Source organism: Lagopus leucura, unplaced genomic scaffold (genome assembly GCF_019238085.1).
Source record: "Lagopus leucura isolate 7727_CA_CO unplaced genomic scaffold, USGS_WTPT01 Super-Scaffold_741, whole genome shotgun sequence".
NCBI lineage: Eukaryota > Metazoa > Chordata > Aves > Galliformes > Phasianidae > Lagopus > Lagopus leucura.
In genome coordinates this window covers 8942854-8963958 of record NW_024962256.1, presented here as the reverse complement: position 1 = coordinate 8963958, position 21105 = coordinate 8942854, and the positions used below count along the sequence as shown (strand labels likewise).

The following is a 21105-nucleotide window of genomic DNA, read 5'->3' as shown; positions in this document are numbered from 1 at the left end:
TCCGATTTCCAGGGATGCTCACACACAGAGACGTCCACGACTTTTGCTGCTCCGGGGACTGGTGCATGACTCATTTGTATCAGATTTCAGATCCCGAACCTGCAAGCTTGGTTACCTGCTAAGAGTTCTCTCTTCTGTGCCATCAGGCGATGTGCACAGAGTCCACTCGGGCAGTGGGAAAGTATTTGATTGCTGCTAATATGCATCGCCCCTCTGTCTTGCATTTCACTCCATCCCCATTGACTTCAAAGGTTTGAGATGAGTCGTCCAAAGATCATTCCTTTTGCAGAGAACGGTTGTTCTTGGAACAACAGCGTTGGTGCCAAATGAGGCAGAGTTGAAAATGTAAATCAGAGAAAATGATTGCAGTATTCATTTCTTTAAAAATGGGGCATTTGTGGTAGAAAATAAGGCAAACACAGAATTTCCCGCATGCAGAGACCTATTTTCTGTACCAGAGAAAAAAATGCGTTTTGGTGCTCTTTTGGGTTTTTTTGTTTTTGCCTTCTGAAGCATTTCTTAGAAGGGAAAATCGTATTTCATCTTCATTGTTATGAGCATCGGAATGAAAAGGGACTTTAGCTGGGGGCTGCTCCCTCCTTGAATGCTGGGAAGTCATTGGTTTAAAATAAATCCGCCTCGTGCAGCTTCACAAATTATTACAACCCATGTGCATCCCCTCGGTCACATCATGATGCTTTCAAGTACGCGTTGGCTCTCCAACCAAAAATCTGAGCTCATTAATCCTATCTATCTCTCGTGTTTGTCTAAATAAAAAGGTTGTGCTGTTTTTCTTTTTCTTTTTATTTTTTTATTTTTTTATTTTTTTGAAGTTACCCTGTGTTTAATTGTTTGTAATTGTGCTTGGACAGAGTGGTGTTTGCATTCCTCTGTGGGATTTTTAGGTTTCTTGAGCCAAGGTGCCCTGCAAGGCTCAGTGCAGGAGAGCTGAGGTCCTGTTGTTACCTTCCCATGCCCAGAAGGAGGCAATCTGTGTCTTCCCAATTATTGGAATGCTGTTAACAAAGCACAGGGTTTGCCGCAGGTCATGATTTTAGAAGTCACAACTCTGCTTTATGAATATATTTACTTGTTGGTTAATTGCAGTAACATTTTCACTCCGATTGGGTATGAATTACAGTTGCAGCAGCTCATCCCTGAGTTCCATCCGTGCTCCTGACTGGGAGAAACCAGACCGAGATCCTCTTGGCCTCCTGGCAGTCTGCTCCTCAGGGCTCACATCGCTGTGTGTGCAGACACCTCTCTGGGTTTCCTTTGGCTGTCACTGAGATGTTCCCAGAGCACGGGCCTGCTGCTCACCTGCACTGCTCTGAGATCTTGGGGAGAAGTTCTTCTGCCCTTGCCCTTGTGATATGGTCAGCTCTCCTCCGTAATGAGTGTAAATTGTAGAAAAACCAGAGAAAGTTACAAATTAAAAAATGCAGCAGTATAACTTGGTGTGCAATCTTGATGTTTGCAAGCCTTTTAAAGGCTTTTGCCTTTAGCTTTATGAGAAATCTGAACACTTGATTGCTGTGCAAGAGAAGCCAGCCTTTCCCCCGACCCCATTCAGTCATATCTACTGCTCTGGGTTGATGAAAAAGTTTTACATTTAGTTTCAGAGAACACATCACAATTCCCATGGTGTATCACTTGCACCTTCTCCTTGTGCACAGCAGTGGCACTGCAGACCTCACAGCGCTGGCCCCAGGCCACCAAAACTCCTGGCTCAGCTCTGGCCAAGCACTCACGCTGATGTGTCCCTCCTCTTGTCCCATGTCCCTTGGCTGGTGACCCCTTTGGCTTCTCTTTGTGACTGGCCACTACTGTGGCTGTGATTCAAACCTCAGCCCTGGAAACAGCAATTGCTGCTGAGCTCTGAACTGCCCAGATTGTGCTATTCGCACCAGTAACACTTTTAGAAGTGCCCCACTGAGTATCCATTATCTCTAGCAGTTCTGAATACGGAGTTGTGCAATATTATCAGCCGTAGACAAAAATTGACTTTGCTCACAGCTGAATATAGATGTTAAAGAGAATCACAAGTAAGACCCATGTGTAAACTGCAAAAATCGCATCTATGTGTTAATTTAGAAGTTTTGAATTAAAATGCTCCAGAGAAAACAGGAAAGTTAGTAGCTAATCTCATTCCCCTTGTATCGACTGTAACAACAGCATGGGCAGTGAGCAAGGCCAGCTGCTGGGCATATTTGGGTCATGCATCCCCATGTAAGGCTTTGCTCACTATCTTGATTTCTATTCCAGAACACAGCATAGCAGCTAGGGCACCAGCCTGAAATCCTTCTCCTGCCGTGGCAAACGCGTGGTGCTTCATAGGGAAACAAGAGAGCATCTGCTGTGCTTCAGCAGTGCAAGTTGGTGTGTGGATAAAGGAAAACTTTTGACTCACACAATGTTCATCTTTGGACCAAAAAAAAAGTAAGTCTTGTTTTTTTTTTAACTTTCTCTGCACAGGGAACAAAAATATCAGTGTTCCAAACACAAAAGCACTCTGGTAATCAACTTCATTTAACTCGTTAATGAACAAAGTACCTGGGGGACAACCATGACCAAAGCTAGGGAAATGTTGGAAATGTTTGTTTAACTGGACTTCTAGGAAACAAACAAACAAACTGTTCATAAAGTTGGGTTGAAGCAGTGATTGAGCACCTGGTGGAAGGCAGGGCCAACCCAGGGCAGCTCAGGTGCATGCAATGCAGCTCAGTGACCAGAAGGGCTGGAGCCAGGATCCACCCCTTCCCAGACCTCATTTAAGGGTTGGTGGTGGAGCTGAATGTTTCTCTTGCTGGAGATTCCTGCCTATGTGGGGCTTTCTGAAGGTAAGCAGCTTTTTTTTTTCCCTTCATTTTTGTATCTGTAGCCGTAGTATTTGGCTTGTCTTCATTTGCTGTAGCTGAAGACTTTGCCACCCTGTTATTATTGCAGTACTTTCTGTCCCATTACATCATTACACTAGTTAAACCTACTGAAAACAGGAAGATGAAATACACCTATTGAAATGTCAGTGTCCAAGCATTTTTAGTGAAGAAAATCAGTATTTATAGTGCAACACAAAGCTTTAGGAAACATAGCTGAAGTATAGTTGCTGCCTAGCAGCCTCTTCCTTCTTTCTCTTTCATTTTATCCTGCTCTATCTTTTCCTCATTTGCTTTCTCTTAAGTTATTACATACTGGAACGTGTGTAGTGAGTGCTTAGCTCTCTACATGCAGGTCTTGGAGCTGAGGATGGATTTCAAACCCCCTGCTCTACACATGTGGACTTTTCCTCCCCAGCTCAAGCAGACCAATAGATCCCAGCAGGACCCACAGGACCCCTCTGTTCAGTGTGGGGCAGGTGATGCACAGAGAGGTGGCTCTGGTTGTTCCTTTAATCAGCTGCTAGATGTGTTGCTATCAGTCTCCTTAGGCTGAACTCCTGCCAGGAGTTTTTCTGCCTGTTTTGCATGAAGAAGTCTGAGCCTCCTTCACAGATGTGGGGAATCTCATTCTATGCTATTCTCCAGGATGTATGTATGGTTCAGCAACATGGTATGTGCAAACTCAGCCTTGGTCTTCCTGATCCATCAGCTAAACTCTTTTTGTTACTTACCTCATTTCATAAACCACTGTTTTGTCTATATGTAAAACTGTGGGTACCATAACTGGCAACCTGCCTGTCCCACTGCGTATTCAGGAAAGCAGTGAAAGTTGAGGTACCCTGTGTTTATTGCAGACCTCACAAAACCCATGGCTGGCCTATCATCAACCTGCAACGTGTCCAGGTGGGTCAGGAGAGGTCAAGCAGCATTGCTTTGGCCTCATGTACTGGACAGGAATGTGATTAAAGTCTGATTCCAGAAGCTTTACAGCTCGCAGGCAAATCAGACGTCTAGCAAAATATTTGGTGGGTGAAATCCTTCTGAAGAACAATTGATAACAGGACTCTTGCATAAGTAGACCTGAACACATGTTCGTTTTCTCTAATGATCCCATATCAGCTAAAGTCACCTTGAGCAGACTTTTATGGCAGTTTCCTGGCATGGAGAGCTCACGGTGTGGGACTGATATCTGGTGGTTGTGTTCAGTAAAAGTTTCTGCGAGATAATGTGCGTGTCCCAAACTTACAAGCTGCGTGTCACAGATTTCCTTTTGCCTCCCATGTACCATCTTGCACCTTTGCTCCCACGTGGGCTTTTCCTCCCCATAGAGCAGCTCTGTGTTCTGCAGCCCTGTGGCTCTGTGATTCCTGCAGCTCATGGCACCACAGTCTCTGCTATTTGCTTACTACTGTACCACAGATATTAGCCTTAATTTCTCCTGTATTTTCCTCTTTAAACACTAAGGAGCTCCAAAGCCAGCTTCTTTCCCAAGTTAATCATCATATTTTCTTCTCCTTATAATACCACATGATGAACTGTAATTAAAAAAACATGGTATTTCATGTGGCTTAGGCATGTCATAACACTACAGAGGGATTCAGTGGCATTCAGGCTTTTTCACCTCTCTGATACACTGAAACACTTTCGAAGACATCATATCTGTGTACAAATCCAATACAAATAAAATATTTTACTCCTTTGAAAGTCACACTACCGATCTATTGTGGTAGCTTTCATCAGAGAACTTGCTCTAGTGCTATTTAAGGAAGCAGTGATTTTCTTCTTTCTTTCTTTCTTCAAAATGAGAGTATATACAAAGATGCATGGGCTTTGCAAGATGGGAGCCTCACAAGACATTGGGTTCTGCATCTGTGGCTCCTCAAGCACCTGGCCCAGCACTCTGTGAGTCAGACAAGGTGAACTCTTGTCCTCTCAGGTAAGGTCACCCCTGTGCCCCCAGCACCATGTTGACACCTCTTGGTGCATGTTTGTGCACAGCCACTGGCTGATAGCTCTTGTCCGTCCCACTCAAATACACTGAAAAGCACAATTGTTCATAAGCTCAAGAGATGCTGCATTTCACTGAAACTGATGAGGAAGAGCACTGGAAACAAATGAGCTGCAGAGAGCAAAGAATGGGCTAAATGCTCTGCTTTCCGAGTTGCTTTGCCCCTTCTTTGTATCAAGAAAACCTCTAGTTTTTCTGAATTATTTGTACTCCAGAAGGTTTCAGGCTGGTTTAAGGTCCTGAGAGGAGGAGCGTGGTACAAGCGAGCCAGAGGTTGGGACAAGTGGCAATGATGCAGTGTGATACCTCACTAATCTCTCCCTGCAAGGCAAGGAGACTGAGTTAAAGTCTGCTGGTATGAGGCATTATGTGCACTGCCCAGTCCCAGCATGCAGCAATGCTGAGCAGCTCATCGCTTGGAGAGATTGGGAGTCACAGCTGTAGCAATGTCAGGCACATGAGCAGCAGGGCCCTGTGGGGTTGTGCTGGGGTAGAATCTTGAGGAGAGCTTCCAAACTCCTGAGACAAAGTGCAACCAGATGTTCAGGGCTCGGTTCTGAGATCAGCCTAATTGACAAGATGTTCATTCTTTTTACCCAGCTATGTGGATGTGTGTTCATCTTCTGCATGTTCCTATGACAGTTTCAGTTGCCAGCTTGGTTAGATTTTGAATGTCTTAAGAGCAGGGTAAGCAATTTCCAGAATATCTTTTGCAGAAGTCACTGTCGAGATCTAATCCAAGAGTGAAGTTGGTGGAAGTTCAGAAGGTTTGTGGGATCAGGATCAAAATACTTTGGTATAAGGAGGAAGCAAGCTCATGTGAGGCACTTGGAAGCCTGAAATTCAAAGTAGCTTACTCTTGCTTTGATATTCTTTGGATTTTGTTTTAATTTTTCTCCTTTTTGTGCTAGGAAATGCCATTTGTCAGGGTCTTGTGGGCTCTCAGATTCCTGCCCTCTTGCTGTACTTGCAGATTTGGGTCATATATTATCTATAAATTCTAGGAATAGCCGATTCTAGAAATTCACCCTTAAGCCTAAGTTTCACACACAAATAACATCACATCTCCTTTGTGGAAGGCTCTGGACATAAGCATCACGAAGTTGCAAAGGAAAATAACTGAATATAAATTCAAGCATATGAAAAAATGCCCAATAGAAGACAATGACTATTGTGATTCTGTAATTCAGTAATCCATGTTGTCATCTAAGAAATCATCATTGGAATCTTCGTAAAATACAAGTAAAGTGGGAAAGCTCTGTATTGCCTGTAGCTCACAGTTCATCTTGCAGTGGGGCTATCATCTCCAAGGTTCACTCATGGTGCTTTAAGCTGAGTTAGGGGACATCCACCTGATGAAACAGCACTGATTTTGAGGGGTAGTGCTATGTTTTTCTAAATTATCTTGGAAGACATGAACTAAAAAGGAAACCTCTAACTGAACTTGAAAGGCAAATGTATTTCGCATGAGTTGCGGTCTGTTGTTTCTATGTTCTGACATGCTACAACATATAATCTATTAGTTGTGCTGTAGGAAAGACTGAACTTTCTGGTCCTGCAAGAAATGTTAGTGTAGAATCCTGCTGTCAGTAAACAACCAGAACAACACAACCATGGGCTGTAGGAAGCAATTCTGTACACCACGTTCTCTCAAATCAATGTGAATTTCAAATCTTACTGATGAAAGTGAAAGATTTAAGTGTACATGGAGAAAAATTCTTGAAATCACTCGTATTTATTGCTAACTTACAGTAAATGAAAAAAGGAGGTGTGAAGCCTACCCTTGTGAGAGTAGAGTTAAGAAGATGGGTGGGACTGTGCCTGTTAGCATTGTAGACATCTATTAGTTTTAGCTAATAATGAACTTACTCCTTGAGCCTCATGACTTGATAGGACTCCAAGCCCAGCCTGCTGACTGGTCTAGGTTGTGCTCTATGGTTACACTTCCTCTGAGCCAAGTGGTGCCACCACCAAGGAATGGAGTGGAAAGCTATCATTCCTCTAATGCTTCCCATGGGCAGCACCTTCCACCTGGAGAGCTTGTGCAGCCTTACCCATGTGGGAGGCCAGAAGTAGTTCAAGGGTACAAGAATATTGGCCCGACCTCAGTGGAAGAAAATAATGGTAATAAGTGGGATGCAATTCCTTGGTCTCTTCACATGCCTAATTCCCAATGACTTCAATGAGCAATTCTGCCGGAGAGAGAGCTGCAGAATTACTCCTAATGACTGGCATGACTTAACTTGTTCCTTCATATAACTTTGTGGTTTACATATATGTCAAACAGTATTTTCTGGATAAGCAGAACGAATATAATAACCTCCTTCCTCAAGTAGGTCAAGATTTTCATCTTTTCTGTAGGGCAAATTATTGAAAAATGTGAAAATTTCATGTCTTCTATTTTTTTGAGGGTTTTGGTTACATCATGTGGAGCCTTTTTAGGTACCTGAAGGTAACTAAATAGTACTCAGTACGCTTCTGCTGCTTTTTTATTATTTATTTTTAATTACATGAAATACTACATCTAGCTGACAGCAACTGTTTCAAGACCTATGGGAACAGCTGCTGCTGTGAAAAATATCAACATGATAAAATTTACAGAAGAAAAATGGGTATTTTTTCAGTGTCTCCTTCATGAGTGCCTAAAATAAAGGAGGAAAGAGAGATTCACAGCAGAACTGCAGTGCTCCAACACAAACTGCCATCAAGCTCATGCATTGTAGGGGTTTGAAGTCACCCTCCCAGGTGTTAAACACCTATGATCCTGTTGAGGGTTACTTTATACTCCGTTTATGGTGTTTATCTCAAGAACAACCCATGCCAGCTTCAAAAAACCAAGGAGATCAGCATTTAGCATGGAAGCATTCTGTGTTATACCTGTATTTATGTGCATAAGCCTTTCTTTTTTTTCCCTTCTATCTGGCTTTGTAAAAACCATATGGAAGCAAGGCCTTTCTTGCTTTAGGGTTGTTTGTGAGTCTCTGCTTTTCAGACAGGAATGTGTAGTGTTTGATGAATGTGATCATAGCTATCTGGGGAACAAGGCTGCATTCATGCTTTTTTTTTTTCTTTACACCAGAGATGAGCTGCAGCAAAATAATTGCTGCACTGCTTTTCCTTTCAACCTCAAAGCTGTAGGTGTTTTACATGAAAATCATATGTTGTGTTAGAATAGTTTCAATTGCTCCTAGCTAGACTGTTTCCAGGCTTAAGGAGCAGCTGGGCATGGTGTAGTGATGTGTTCATTCAGCAGCTGTAATTGTGAAATGCGTTTTGCAATCTAGCACCGATGGCACAACCTTTTTACATCCAGTGATTTATGCATTCAGCTTTGGCAGCAGACAGAGGCATTCTTTCCTCGTAGCACTAAGTTCACAAGAGGCGGAACTGAGCCTGGCTGTAGCTGTAGGTGCTTATGGGGAGCACAGGATCGCCTGCCTTGCTCTTGAACGTTTCCTCCAAGGGCATTGCTCTATATCTGTGTAAGCAATGCTGCTCCTGCCTGCTTGGTTAGATGTGACAAGATTCCACAGTATTGGGCTGTTTGTGTGTAGGGACGATATGCAAATTCTGTGTACTGTCAATCCCACTATATCATGATTTCTCTATGGAAAAACAAGCTCCTTCCCAGCACCAACAGGCTATCAGGACAATGCATGCGTATTACGCGTATCTCCGGGTCATTGCAAAAGCCCACACGTTCTGGCTGCGCTCTGCGGTGACGGGGAGCGGGAGGGCAGGCGGTGCGGGCAGGATCAGCGGATTCCCGCATCGCCCCGGGCCGGGACAACAGGACGGAGCTCCGGGCGGATCGACGCCGCCCCGAGAGGAGCTGGCAGTGGGCGGGGCTTGTTGCGGGGTTGTGCCGGCGTCGCGCTCCGATTGGTTGAGCGAAGGGAGTTCTCGCCGCTCGACCAGTAGGAGGCGAGAGAGTAGGGCGCGGCGGCGAGCGAGAGCCAATCAGCGGCGGGCGGGTAGGGTGTGACGCTGGGCGGCGTGGCGCGGTGACAGCTGCCGCGGGCAGCCTCCGCCTCTTCGCCGCGGGCTCTGGGCCGAGCAGCAGCAGCAGCGGCAGCAGCAGGTATCGAGCAGCTCGTCGGTATGTATCACCTCGCGCGGGGCACCGGTGGGGCGGCGAGGGGCTGTTAGATGAGGTGGGGAGCGGGGCCGCGGCCTCGGCCTGCCCGGCGTGCTGAGGGCCGCCCTCGGTGCCCGCTATGGCGGTGCTTTCCTTCATCCTGGCCGCCCGCCGCTCCTTTTCCGTGTGTGCGCGGCAGTGAGCAGCCGTTGTTCTGATGCAACGCCTTTTTCCCCTCGGAGCAGCGTGTGATGCGGGGCGTGCTGGTGTTTCTCCTGCCAGTCGAAGACGGCCGTACCCTGCTTTTCCTGACGTGTCCTTCAATCTTACTTTGCTGATCAGCACTAACGGCTTTTCTTTTTTTTTTTTTTGGCTCCAGCTGCAAGCGATGTCCTCGGTTTTGCCCTGCCATATGCTCCGGCTCACAAACAGGAGTGGAATCAACTCTTTGAAAGGGCAGATAACTGAAGGACGAGGGGAGTTGGCTTGAAGTTGAGGGAGGGAAGATTTAGGTTGGGTATCAGGGGGAAGTTCTTTACTGTGAGAGTGGTGAGGAGCTGGAGCAGCTGCCCAGAGAGGCTGTGGATGCCCTGTCCATCCCTGGAAGTGTTCAAGGCCAGGTTGGATGGGGCTCTGGGCAGCCAGGCTGGTATTGGATATGATGGTTGGTGGCCCTGCCTGCAGCAGGGGGTTGGAGGTTTATGATCCTTGAGGTCCCTTCCAACCCTTGCTATTGTCATTCTGTGAAATGGTTTGTGCCATATTTCGAAGGGTGCTTCTCCAAACAGCTCTGTGAGAGGTCTCTGACAAAGGTTTTCTGCTCAGAAAGAAGAACAACCTCAAACTGGCAGTCTGCATGCAAGCAAGGCAAATCTCTGTTACAAGGCAGATGAGAGCTTTGTTTCCTTACAGCTTTCATTTTAGCTGTATCTGGAAAACGTCCCAAACTAGAGCAGCTTATCGGGGAATTAACTGCTGTGCCATGGAGGTGTGTCAGGGGCAGGGTGGTGCAGACCAATGACCTTGAGGGAGCTCAGCTGGTTGTAGTTCTGAGTGGTGCTGCTGAGCTAAGCTTTTGACCAAAATCTTGGATGCAGATTTATTTTTTTTTTCCCCAGTTTGTAATTATGGTCTTGAGAAGTATTAACACCAATAGCTAATACTTAACAGGACTGGGGATAGCTGGTAAAATGCCCTGGGCTGAGGAGCAGCTGATCCCTGCTGGAACAGAGACTGCTGACTCTTCCCAGAGACTCAAATGGTCCAGTAAAACTGGAAAGCGTTTTGGTTTTGCTGGGAAGTGAGAAGCAGCAGTGTAATATGAGAGGATACTGCTGAAAAAACAGTGCCTGTTTAAGAGTTGACGCATCCAGGGTGAATTCTTTTACCAAAACAAACTTTGAATAAGTCTGACTTAATATTTCTGTCTCTGCAGGCAACCTGAAACAACAGTTGTCTTGTGTGAACCATCTCCATGTTCTCCTTTTCAATATTTAATATATCTCTTTTGGTTAGGTTTTGCTGTGTGCTTTCATTGTTAGGGAGTGCACGAGTGTGGATGTTACTTAGAAAGCTCGTTAGTTTGCTATGGAGGCTGTTACAAAGGAGGATCAGTGTGCTTGTTGTTATGATCTTCACTGTGGGCTATACTACTCCTGCCAGTTTGGAAGTGTGATGTGCACAGCTGCCATCCTCTGCTCTCACAGCTCATGGACTTGTTGAAGCAATCACCTTTGCTTTGATGGTTGTCCGCTGCCACTCTTCAACTGCTTCTGCTTCCCTTCTCTGAGCCCGTTACATATCTTTGCATTGACTGGGGTGAAGCCATGGAGGAAACACAAGTGCTCCCTTAATGGTTTTGGTGTTTTCAACCAAATATGATACAGGAATTTCTGCTGAGATCTCGACTGAAAATTTGGTATCTTGTAGGCTGTGATCAGTCAAGTGAACCCTCTTCTCTCTCTTATGCAAGAACAGGACATACATGGGATAATCCTTTGCTTCTTCTACCCCTCACAGACATCTTGGGTCTTTTATGTGTTCAAGCTGCTCCTTGAATGAAATGATACAGAACCTTCCTGCAAAGTATTCTTTTTGTGCTATCTCAGTGTTAGGTGCTTCCTAGCACTTCAGCACAATTTGGAGGTGCTGTCGTAGAATTGTGGAAACAACTTACGTTTCATTGGAAAACATGAATCTGAGAAGGTTAATTGGCTATTGCATAAGACTCCTGCCCTCAGTTTAGGTACAACTGCTGTGTTTGTTTCCAAAGATACATCAGTCATATCAATCTAAGTTTCTGGTCATTTCCCTGCTCTACAAATTGTAGCTTATACTAATGAATTTAGTCACAAGTTAAGACACAAAAGAAAAGAATGCTGCTGTAGGTGAAATTGTACAGCTCATACTCTTCCAGAGTTGAACAGTTTTCTTATTGTTACTATGAGTGTACATTAAAATAGGGGAAGAAAAAAATAACCCAAACCTGAGCTGTAGTCAGTGCTGCTGTAGGAGATTTCTTAGCTGAAATGCAGAAGAGTTGAGAAACTTGTATTCCTGGCAGCAAAACCACTTTAATCACGTCATATGTTTATTCTGAAGTACTGTCAGTGCTAATTATTAACTTCATTTTTTTCCCCTCCAGATCAATTACGACATACCTGCAGTCAACAATGTTTTCCAAGCTAATCCGCTCCCAGAGCCTTGCTGCTCTCTGCAGAGGTGTTCATACTTCACTGAACTCTGCTACCTCAGTTGCTACAAAGAAAACTATTCAAGGACCTCCATCTTCTGATTACATCTTCGAGCGTGAGGCGAAATACGGTGCCCACAATTATCACCCACTGCCTGTCGCTCTGGAGAGGGGAAAAGGTATTCTAATCTGATTTCCTTTGGCAGTGTAGATGGGTGTGTGTGTGTGTGTGTGTGTGTGTGTGTGTGCAATGACTTTGGGTTAAGCAGTTTCAGAGCTTTCAGTCTGTTTTTTGATTGTTGCTTGGTTTTTTGGCAGAGTGGGAGAGGGGTGCGTTGAGTAATTGAGGTAAAAAAGATAGCTGATTTCTAATCATAGTGCTTGATGAGGCCTTATGATGACTCTTGATATCACGGTAAAATGATACCTAAAATGATTTGTTGAAATAGAGGTCTAATCATTTTCTCATCTCAACATAATTCAGCAAGAAAGTTTTGAGCATCTTTGTTTCTTATGTTGCCTTGCATGAAGGTTGTCAATGTGAACAGGGAAAGATGCTTTGGATCTCAATTAAGTCCCTGCTTACTGCTCCAGCATTACTGCTTCATTTAAATGTACTCTGACTTTTCACTTTATTTAAGGGGCTTATCTTCTTCTGTGGGTCAAATTCTGAATCACTATGGACTCAAAGGGGAGGCACACTATTTAATAACTTAGTGGAATAGTAGCTTTAATGGGAAACTTTTTTTCTTGATTCCTCATTGGCTCTTTATTCTGTACCACCTTTTTGCTCTTTATTCTGTTGCCACCTTTTTCATCGATTTTTTTGTTTTCCAGTTAGAGTGCCTCTTGTGGTCATACCTGAGTTGTCCAGGGAATAGCAAGGTGACCATTTGTGCCTGACCAGGTTGCATTGCAACTCCTAGCTTGCTTCATTTATAATCTCTTATTTATTTACAATACCTTTGTATTTTTTTAGGTGTTTATGTGTGGGATGTCGAAGGCAGAAAGTATTTTGACTTTCTAAGTGCTTACAGTGCTGTCAATCAAGGCCACTGTCACCCAAAGATTGTGAACGCTCTGAAAGCTCAATCTGAAAAACTGACCCTGACATCTAGAGCATTCTATAACGATGTGCTTGGTGAATATGAGGAGTTTGTCACCAAAATGTTCAACTATAACAAAGTTCTTCCAATGAACACAGGTATAAAAAAAAAAAAAAAAAGAGGATATTTCTACTTTATTTCTTGCCCATGAGTTTGGGCCTGCACTGATGCTCTTGGTGCTGCATCAATGACCTGTCTCATGTACAAGTATGACACTGGTCCCACTTTATGTTTTAGGAGTGGAAGCTGGAGAAACTGCCTGTAAGTTGGCTCGCAAGTGGGCATACACTGTGAAAGGAATTCCAAAATACAAAGCAAAGATTATTTTTGCAGGTATGTCAAATGCATGGTCTGAGTTGAAGTATTGATTCAGGGAGCAGACAGTTCTAGACACTAGCTGTAACACTCTCTCCTATAACTACAGTTATACTGTAGTGATTACAGCATGGTATTCTTAGTGTTCCTTTATTTTCCTCTCAGTTAGCTGATCTGAAGGTCTGTAAAATCTGACCTTTGATGTCTTCCCAGAGTAAGCTAAGACCTCAACAGGTTACGTTGCACTCATGGATCTGCAGCTGATGATTTTGATTAAAAGCTACTGTTGTGGCCACACTAGTGTTTGCAGAACATTTAGATTCTCCAACTGCCTCTTTCTGAATTGTGAAGTTCAGCCTTAAATATGTTCTGTTAGCACAATATTCTGTTTTCCTTTTCCTGCTTTTTTGGTTTCAGACTTAAATAGTTACAGTGAATGATAAGCTGTTTCTTAAGTCTCCTTTAAGAGACACATGATCTGAAGAGGAATGATTGTAGAAGCAGGAGATATAAATATAATTCCTGGGATAAATTGATTTCATATCTTCTCCCTTGAGGTGGACATAGAAGGAAGCAATGAGGGCAGATGTGCTCTGCCAGGAGCTGCTGGTAGTGTCAGCCCTTGCAAGGAGGATGCAACGCTGAACTTAAGCCCAGGAAGGAAACCACGGTTAATGAAGTGGTTTATAACACTTTATGAACAGCAGTTGAATATATAAAGCAGAGATTATTTGTGCTACTCAGCCTCTTCAGTTGTCAGAAATTGCCTAATGGCAGCCTGAAGCCAAATGGAAGCTGCATTCATCCTTTGTGCTCTTTTAACTGCTCTTCTGTTGTTAAGATGCGGAGTTCCATTGGTTTTGTTTTTTGACTGTTTCTGTTTAATCCAAATAGCTCACATTTGCTGTTTGTTGGTTGTAGGTGAAGTATCTGTCAGCTGTCTTAGGTGAAAGTGCATTGTAATTTTGTCAACTAAATGTGTGTGTGTATTTTTCTTCTCATTTAGCTGGCAACTTCTGGGGCAGAACAATGTCTGCTATCTCAAGCTCTACAGACCCCTCCAGTTATGATGGATTTGGACCCTTTATGCCAGGTTTTGAATTGATCCCTTACAATGACCTCCCAGCTCTCGAGGTACATGAAAGCATTTTATAGTGTCTCTTAAGTAAGCAGCAAGGTAGGAAAAAAGCTTGCAGTTTGAAAGGCACGTATTAAGAAGCATATATTTAGACACATAAGAAACAGAAATGCTATAATTACCTGTAGGAAATGTGTATGAATTCTGCTTTGGTTTTGATTTTCAGTGTTGATTTAAGAGTAAACAGGAAACCACAAGGTCTGTTTTGTTTCCCTTCTTGCTTAGATGTTGAAGGCATAAACAAAGAACAGCAAATAAACTGTAAGAGAATTGATGTTAGACATTCACAAGGCAAAATATATTCCAAAGTTGGACTTGGATTCAGAAATTGTTATCTTGAATTACTTTTCTCAAAAATGGTATTGATTCTTCAATGACTGGAGGACTAGAATTCACTGCAGTAGTTTGGGAGTCTTGCCAGTTTTACTACAGCATCCTTAAAGCCATACTAGGCTGGTGATTCACTCAAATTACTGGAAGTTCTAAACCTTGTCGAGCTTGATGGTGCAAGAATGTAGCTGTGGACTTTGCTTTAAGATGACAGATTTGCTCTGGAGAGGCTCTGTTCATTTTTGCTTGAGGTGAACTGGGAAAGCATTGAGTAATTGTTTGTCTTGCATGGGCTAATGCAAAACTGAATGTGTTTCTGATGTAATTCATGAACTGATCCTATAATCTGCTTGTCTGGCTTTGCAATTTGAGGTTTCTAATTCCCTGAGCAAACACAGCAGCTGATGTTTTGAGTCAGATAGCGACACAGGCTTCTGTTTTGGAACTTGGGTGACAGCCTGACATGATTGCTGTTATCATCATTTAGGATTAAAACCCAGAGTTTCAGCTCGGTTTTCCTACATGCGTTTATCTCCACATCTGTGAATTTGACCTCTTTCCTATACACCCCATTTTTACAGCGGGCTCTTCAGGATCCCAACGTGGCAGCTTTCATGGTGGAACCAATTCAAGGGGAAGCAGGTGTGATCGTTCCTGACAAAGGTTACCTGACGGGAGTACGGGACCTCTGCACAAAGCACAACGTAAGGCATTCATTATAACAGCAGTCTTTGTGAGAGAATTGGAAGAATTCTTCCTGTGGAAGAGGATTTCTATGCTAAAGTTGTCAGTGTGAAACAGGACAGCGTGTTCACTTGGGAGTTGTGTGATGTCTCACAGACCACGTGCCTCTCCATGAGGCTCAGGGAAGGTGCGGGAAGGTGTACCTTGTAACACAGCTGGGAAGTCTTTCACTGGCTCTGTGCAGCTTTGCTAGATTGTTTCAAGTAAGAATGGGTGTGAAAAGTCATTCTCTGTTACTGTGGATTTTTTTCCTTTTTATCTCTGTGAAGGTTCTGTTCATTGCTGATGAAATACAGACTGGATTAGCCAGAACAGGGAAAATGCTAGCTGTTGACCACGAGAATGTGAGACCTGATATAATTCTTCTTGGAAAGGCACTTTCTGGTGGCTTATATCCTGTGAGTAACAAAAAATATCCGTTCCTTGAAGAAGCCTTTATAACTTCCCTCCTGTTTATATGCTCCCTTCAAGTATTGCCTATGAGATCTCCCTGGAGCCTTCTCTTCTCCAAGCTAAACAAACCCAGTTCAACCTTTCCTCACAGGAGTGGTGCTCCAGCCCTCCAAGCATCTTAGTGGCCCTTCTCTGAACCCTCTCCAAGAGCTCTGCATCTTTCTTGTACTGGGGGCCCCAGGCCTGGATGCAGTACTCCAGATGGAGCCTCACAAGAGCTGGGTAGAGGGGGACAATCAGCTCCCTCTCCCTGCTGGCCACTCCTCTTTTAATGCAGCCCAGACATCTTTGTAGGTGTTTTGGTCCTTGCTGATTAACTCAATCAGTTTAGTCTAGATCTGTTTCCTTCAGTTTGATAAAATCAGGAAAATAAGTGTCCAGTAGTCAGCCTTTCATTCTGGAATTACCAGTTAGTCTTCTGGAGAGCAGTTGGTCTCAGTCTTGCTATAATGATTTTCTTAAGTCATTTCCTAAAAGAGGAGAAAAAAAATACTAATGTGTACTAAAACATCTATAAAAAAAACGTTTTGCTGAACAAGTGGCATGGTTCACTTGTCTGCCACGCACACATGACCGAGTTTGTCCTCCTGGAGTGACTTCATTTCTTGCTGATTAGGCTGGAAGCTTCAACCTGCCTTGAGTTGTTTTGCTGATTTCTGAGCTGTTAAACAGTGTTTTGAAACTTACACTCTAGAAATAATATTCGTTTTGGAGAAATGCCTCTCAGCTGTAGTTAGATATTAGCAGTACAACCAAGCACATTTAAAGGGATGAAGCTGTTATGTGATAATCAGATATACCCTCCTTTGCACAGAGCTAGGAGTGGGAATAGAATATACTGCTATAGGATGAAAATGATCCTTTCCTGAGCCCTGAGGAAAAGTTTGCTTCAGAGAGGTTGAAGTTTACTGTTCTAAATATACATACATAAATGCATTAGCTGACCTTTCTATTCTAGGTCTCAGCAGTGTTATGTGATGATGAAGTTATGCTGACTATTAAGCCTGGTGAACATGGATCTACGTATGGAGGAAATCCCCTGGCCTGTCGTGTTGCACTGGCAGCACTGGAGGTTTGTGTGTTTCAGTAAAGACTGGGATTCCAAAGGGTGTCATGCTGATACAATTTTCACTTAAATAACATTATTGGCTGTGCTGCAAGTAGAAATCTATCTTTAAGTAGAGGTGAACGATTGGCAGTGATTAACTGCCTTGTATCACAAAACAAAATCTAAAGTCTTAGCTGTAAATGTACCCTAATTTGTGTGTATTTTGTTGGCTTAATGATTTAAGTGACAAAATGAAATTGATCTAGGGCAAGTTTCTAGGGGCTTACGTACATTCATAAATGGTATCACCAATTTCACTGAGATATGAGCTCACTGGAGTTCACTGGAGCTTGAACAGAAGCTGGTAAGATGTCTTGTTCACATTCCACTCTTAAACACTTGCTGACTGCATGATGAACATAATTAATGCAAGTCATTCAAAAAGCCTCATCATTGTCCAAACTTGGGCAAACTCACAAGTTGACTCTGTAGAGGTTTCCTTTTTTTTTTTTCTTTTTCCTTAAAAAAAAAAATTGGAAAATTATGAGGCTGTTTCTTGTAAACAGGGAAGAATGAAGACTTAATGTTAATTGGCTTGGATGTGCTGCCTTTGCATTGACGTTCTGGATTAATCAGCTTTTGTATCTCAGCAATTGTAACATCCTTAGAAGAGACAAGTAAAACAAATGCAATGCCTTTCAGTTGAGTGTAGATCTGACTTTCCCTTAGGTAATTGAAGAGGAAGGCCTGGTTAAAAATGCAGAAATAATGGGTAACATACTAAGAAATGAGCTCATGAAGACACCGTCTGACATTGTAACCTGTGTCAGAGGAAGAGGACTCTTAAATGCAATTGTGATTCGAGAAACCAAAGGTAAGGAAATAGAATTCAATGACTTGAATAATGCTCAGGCCTGATGGTGAACCTGGCACCCCACAAAGACCCTGCTGACCCTTCCCCTGAAGAAAATTGGCCTTATCTGGAAAGCTCTTTCTGTCAGAAAATGGAAGACTAGCTCAGGTTGTTTGTTCTAGGATGGGTAGATGATTACAATGAATACAGGAAGGCGTAAGAAAGGAAAAAGAGCTGGTGGTTGAGAGCAAGTTTCTAGAGATAAACACCTTGAAGTATATCAGAAAATGGTTTAAAAGCCAGAGGTGACAATTACTGTTTTTGGTCATCAATACAAGTGACAGAATACAAGCTGCAGAGGAGGAACACATGCTATTTCATCTTCTCACTGCTAGGTGGCAAACAATTCACAGTCTGTCCCACAAGCTACGGTTGTGCCCCTTTTCCTGCCTCAGTGTAAGCACCTTTCCTTTCACTGCAGACTACGACGCCTGGAAGGTGTGCCTGCGGCTGCGCGATAACGGGCTCCTCGCCAAACCCACCCATGGCGACATCATCCGGCTGGCCCCGCCGCTGGTCATTAAGGAGGACGAAATCAGAGAGTGCATTGAAATCATCCATAAGACCATCCTGTCCTTCTGAACACGTGGCTTTCGAAGTGTGCTTGTTGGCTGACCCGAGGCGATCAGTTGAAATGTGCGGGAGGACTGCTCGTCAAGCAGACGCCTTTGGTTCATCTCATCTAAAGAGGACTTGGCTTTTTAAAATGAACAATAAAAAGGGTGGGGGGAAAAATATCCATGTCTTTAAATAAAAATGGCCCTGAAGAACACAAGTAACTATTTCAAAGAGCTTCCAATCTTGGACTACTTGGAAATGAAATTGCAAGGTTCTGTTTATCTAGTTGGTGCTTACTGAACTGCTCAATCAGAATATATGAGGGGAGATGCTCATAGAAATCTGTTTAATTCTTGAAAATCTTGGCTAAAGTTCAACATATAAATTGATATATATTTGAATAAGGGTGGTCTTGAGCTCTCATAGAACTGACCAGTCTGATGTAGTCTCTCTCTCTCACATCTGGCATTTTTCTCTCCTGGTGTAATGTCTGATGTGTGGAAGCGCTTGAAGTTATGGCTGAATTTCTGTTTCTCATTTGTAGCTTAAAAAAAATAATTCTGTAGGTTTGACAGACCAGTTGTTACACTGGTGTACAATCATCAGGCTGTATTCTGTGTGTAAAGTATTTTGATTGTATAACAAGAGTTGCTATTTTCTAGGCTGGTCTCAGTGTTTGGCTTTGCAGCCTTGTAAAATAGATCTGAGTATACAGATCTGTTTTCACTGTTATAAAACTTTCTATAATCTGAATGTTTATATTACAACATGCCTTGCATTAAAAAGAATGTGCAATTTAAATCTGCAAAGCATTAAAAACAGCAAGCCTCACAGAAGCTTGTGGTTGCCTCTGTCCAGTGCCACATCAAGCTCTACCTTTTGCAGTCTGCATTTCTCTCTGTTGTGATATGGAAGCTTTTGCTGTACTTTTTATCCAGGATGAGTACTTCTGTGTTTCTGTGCCTCTTGGATCCCCAGCTATTTGTGCAGCTGCAGAGCTGGCTACTATTCTTACACTAGGTTGGTTTTTGTGTTTATTGCCTAACTGAGCTGGTTTTAGCTGAGGCTAAACCCTGATTAATAACTGTTTAAGCAAAATGGTGCTTTTGCCAAGCATGGAGGTTAAATATTGTCACATGTTGATAATTGGATGTGGTAAACAATTCTATGTTAATTTCAATAATATTTTAAAGGCAGCAGGGTGTATAGGAGTGAACTAATCTGCTGTTTAACATCACAGCATAGACGAGTGTGTACTTTACTTTGTACATGGATGAAATAAGACTTGCTCAGTTTGGAAAGGCCTCATTTCTGCAAGGGATGCTGTGTCATCGTGGTTGTTACTCTTAGGAATAAGAATAAAAGTGCAGAAAGGTGCTGCCTAGGAAAGCTTGCACTTCTGCCAGCTGTGCTTTATGCAATGTAATTGGAAGGGGATGAAATAACTGAAAGAAACTGTTATGTAAACATAATTACTAGCATGCTTTCAGAGATCAAAAGATAAACCCCAGAAAGTCCTCGTGTTTACTTTCATAGAGTAACAGGGCAGATAAGAACTGAAGACATCATCAGGTCCATTCTCCTGCCCCAGTTACAGCTCTGTCACTGTTGGCATGAAAAATACTGCCTGGAAGGGCTCTGGGGCAGAAGACTCCACAGTTTGTGTTTCAGTGCTTCCCTGTCCTTGCTGTCAGCAAATCCCCTGCTATCTTCTCCATGCATTTCCCTTGCAGCCCATTTATACTACCCACCAGGTCCACAGAGAAGAGGTTACTTTCCTTCTGCACAGCAGTCTCTTACACACGTAAAGACTGCTGATAATTCTATGTCAGCCACTGCTTTTTCTCTAGTCTTATATTTCTTTTTGAGATAGATTTTCTGGAGCCCTTGAACATTCCTGCTTCTCTCCTTCTGTGATTCACCACTCCAACTGTTGCCCTCATGGATGCTGAGCTGGTTTGTATGGCTTGTTTGCTGTGCTGCAGTATGCACCCAAGTACTGTGCTTTGGTTTTTCTTGCAGTGGCATATTTTGATTTCTCAGCCTGTGCTCCCAGGCTCCCTTTTGTGCAAATTGTTTTGATAAACATCTTTGAAGCTGTTTTTTTTGCCCTTTTTAAAAACTTCTGTAATAAGCGATGATAACCTGCATGTACAATTTTGTGGTCTGGTTTATTGTATTTCACCTGGTATTGCTGAGAAGCTTGCTCTGCCTTCTGGTGATAATTTGAACTCTAATTTTGTCCAGTCCACTTTCTGGTTGCAGATTAACTAGGCCAAGTCTGCTTGGGACTTGAGAATCATTCTATTTCTACAGCAGACCGTTGTTGACTGATTTCTGGGCATTTCATTCATCCCGTTGCTATTTCCTTGACAATCTTATGAAAATATGCTTTCTGAAGGTATGTAAAGCTTTCTGCAGACAAATCAAAAGCTGTCATCCTAAAATGCAATTATTCATGACTAATCTTCTGTTTTGACCCTGAAAGTTCTCTGCGTTGCCCTCAATTCTGCACTGTTCCCAATGCCACGACTAATGTGTGAGGAAGGAAGGAATGCAGTGCTTGCCCAGGCAGCTCAGAAATTCGGGAGCAGGGTTGAGGATGGCGAAGTCTGCAGAGCCAGTAGGTATGTTTGGAGCCCAAATACATGCTTTGGGATTGCCAGCCTTGCAGTTCAAGGTCAGAACAAGGACAGAACTGCATATATTGTTCAGGGAGTAGAGACTGGAACCCAGGACTTCTGTTCCCCCACGTGAACCCTGCACCAGCCAGCTTCTGCTTCACTGACAATAAGCAACATCTCAGAGGCCATCACTGAGATAACAAGAAGAGCTGAAATGGC

The 21105-nt window shown here is 43.2% G+C and overlaps 1 protein-coding gene across 2 annotated transcripts; it reads left to right on the top strand.

Annotated features, from left to right (window-relative positions):
- The first annotated feature begins 8888 nt into the window (after window positions 1–8888).
- On the top strand, window positions 8889–19095 carry OAT (ornithine aminotransferase). 2 transcript variants are annotated; one of them, XM_042863775.1, is made up of 10 exons: window positions 8889–8986; window positions 11610–11836; window positions 12637–12861; window positions 13001–13096; window positions 14085–14212; window positions 15128–15250; window positions 15560–15688; window positions 16702–16815; window positions 17521–17665; window positions 18126–19095. In XM_042863775.1, exons 2-10 carry the CDS (start codon window positions 11638–11640, stop codon window positions 18284–18286), a joined length of 1320 nt encoding a protein of 439 aa, XP_042719709.1. In that variant the 5' UTR covers window positions 8889–8986; window positions 11610–11637; the 3' UTR covers window positions 18287–19095. The 2 variants fall into 2 exon arrangements, with proteins under 2 accessions (XP_042719709.1, XP_042719710.1); XM_042863776.1 differs by having other exon boundaries at window positions 8950–8968.
- The last annotated feature ends 2010 nt before the right edge of the window (window positions 19096–21105 follow it).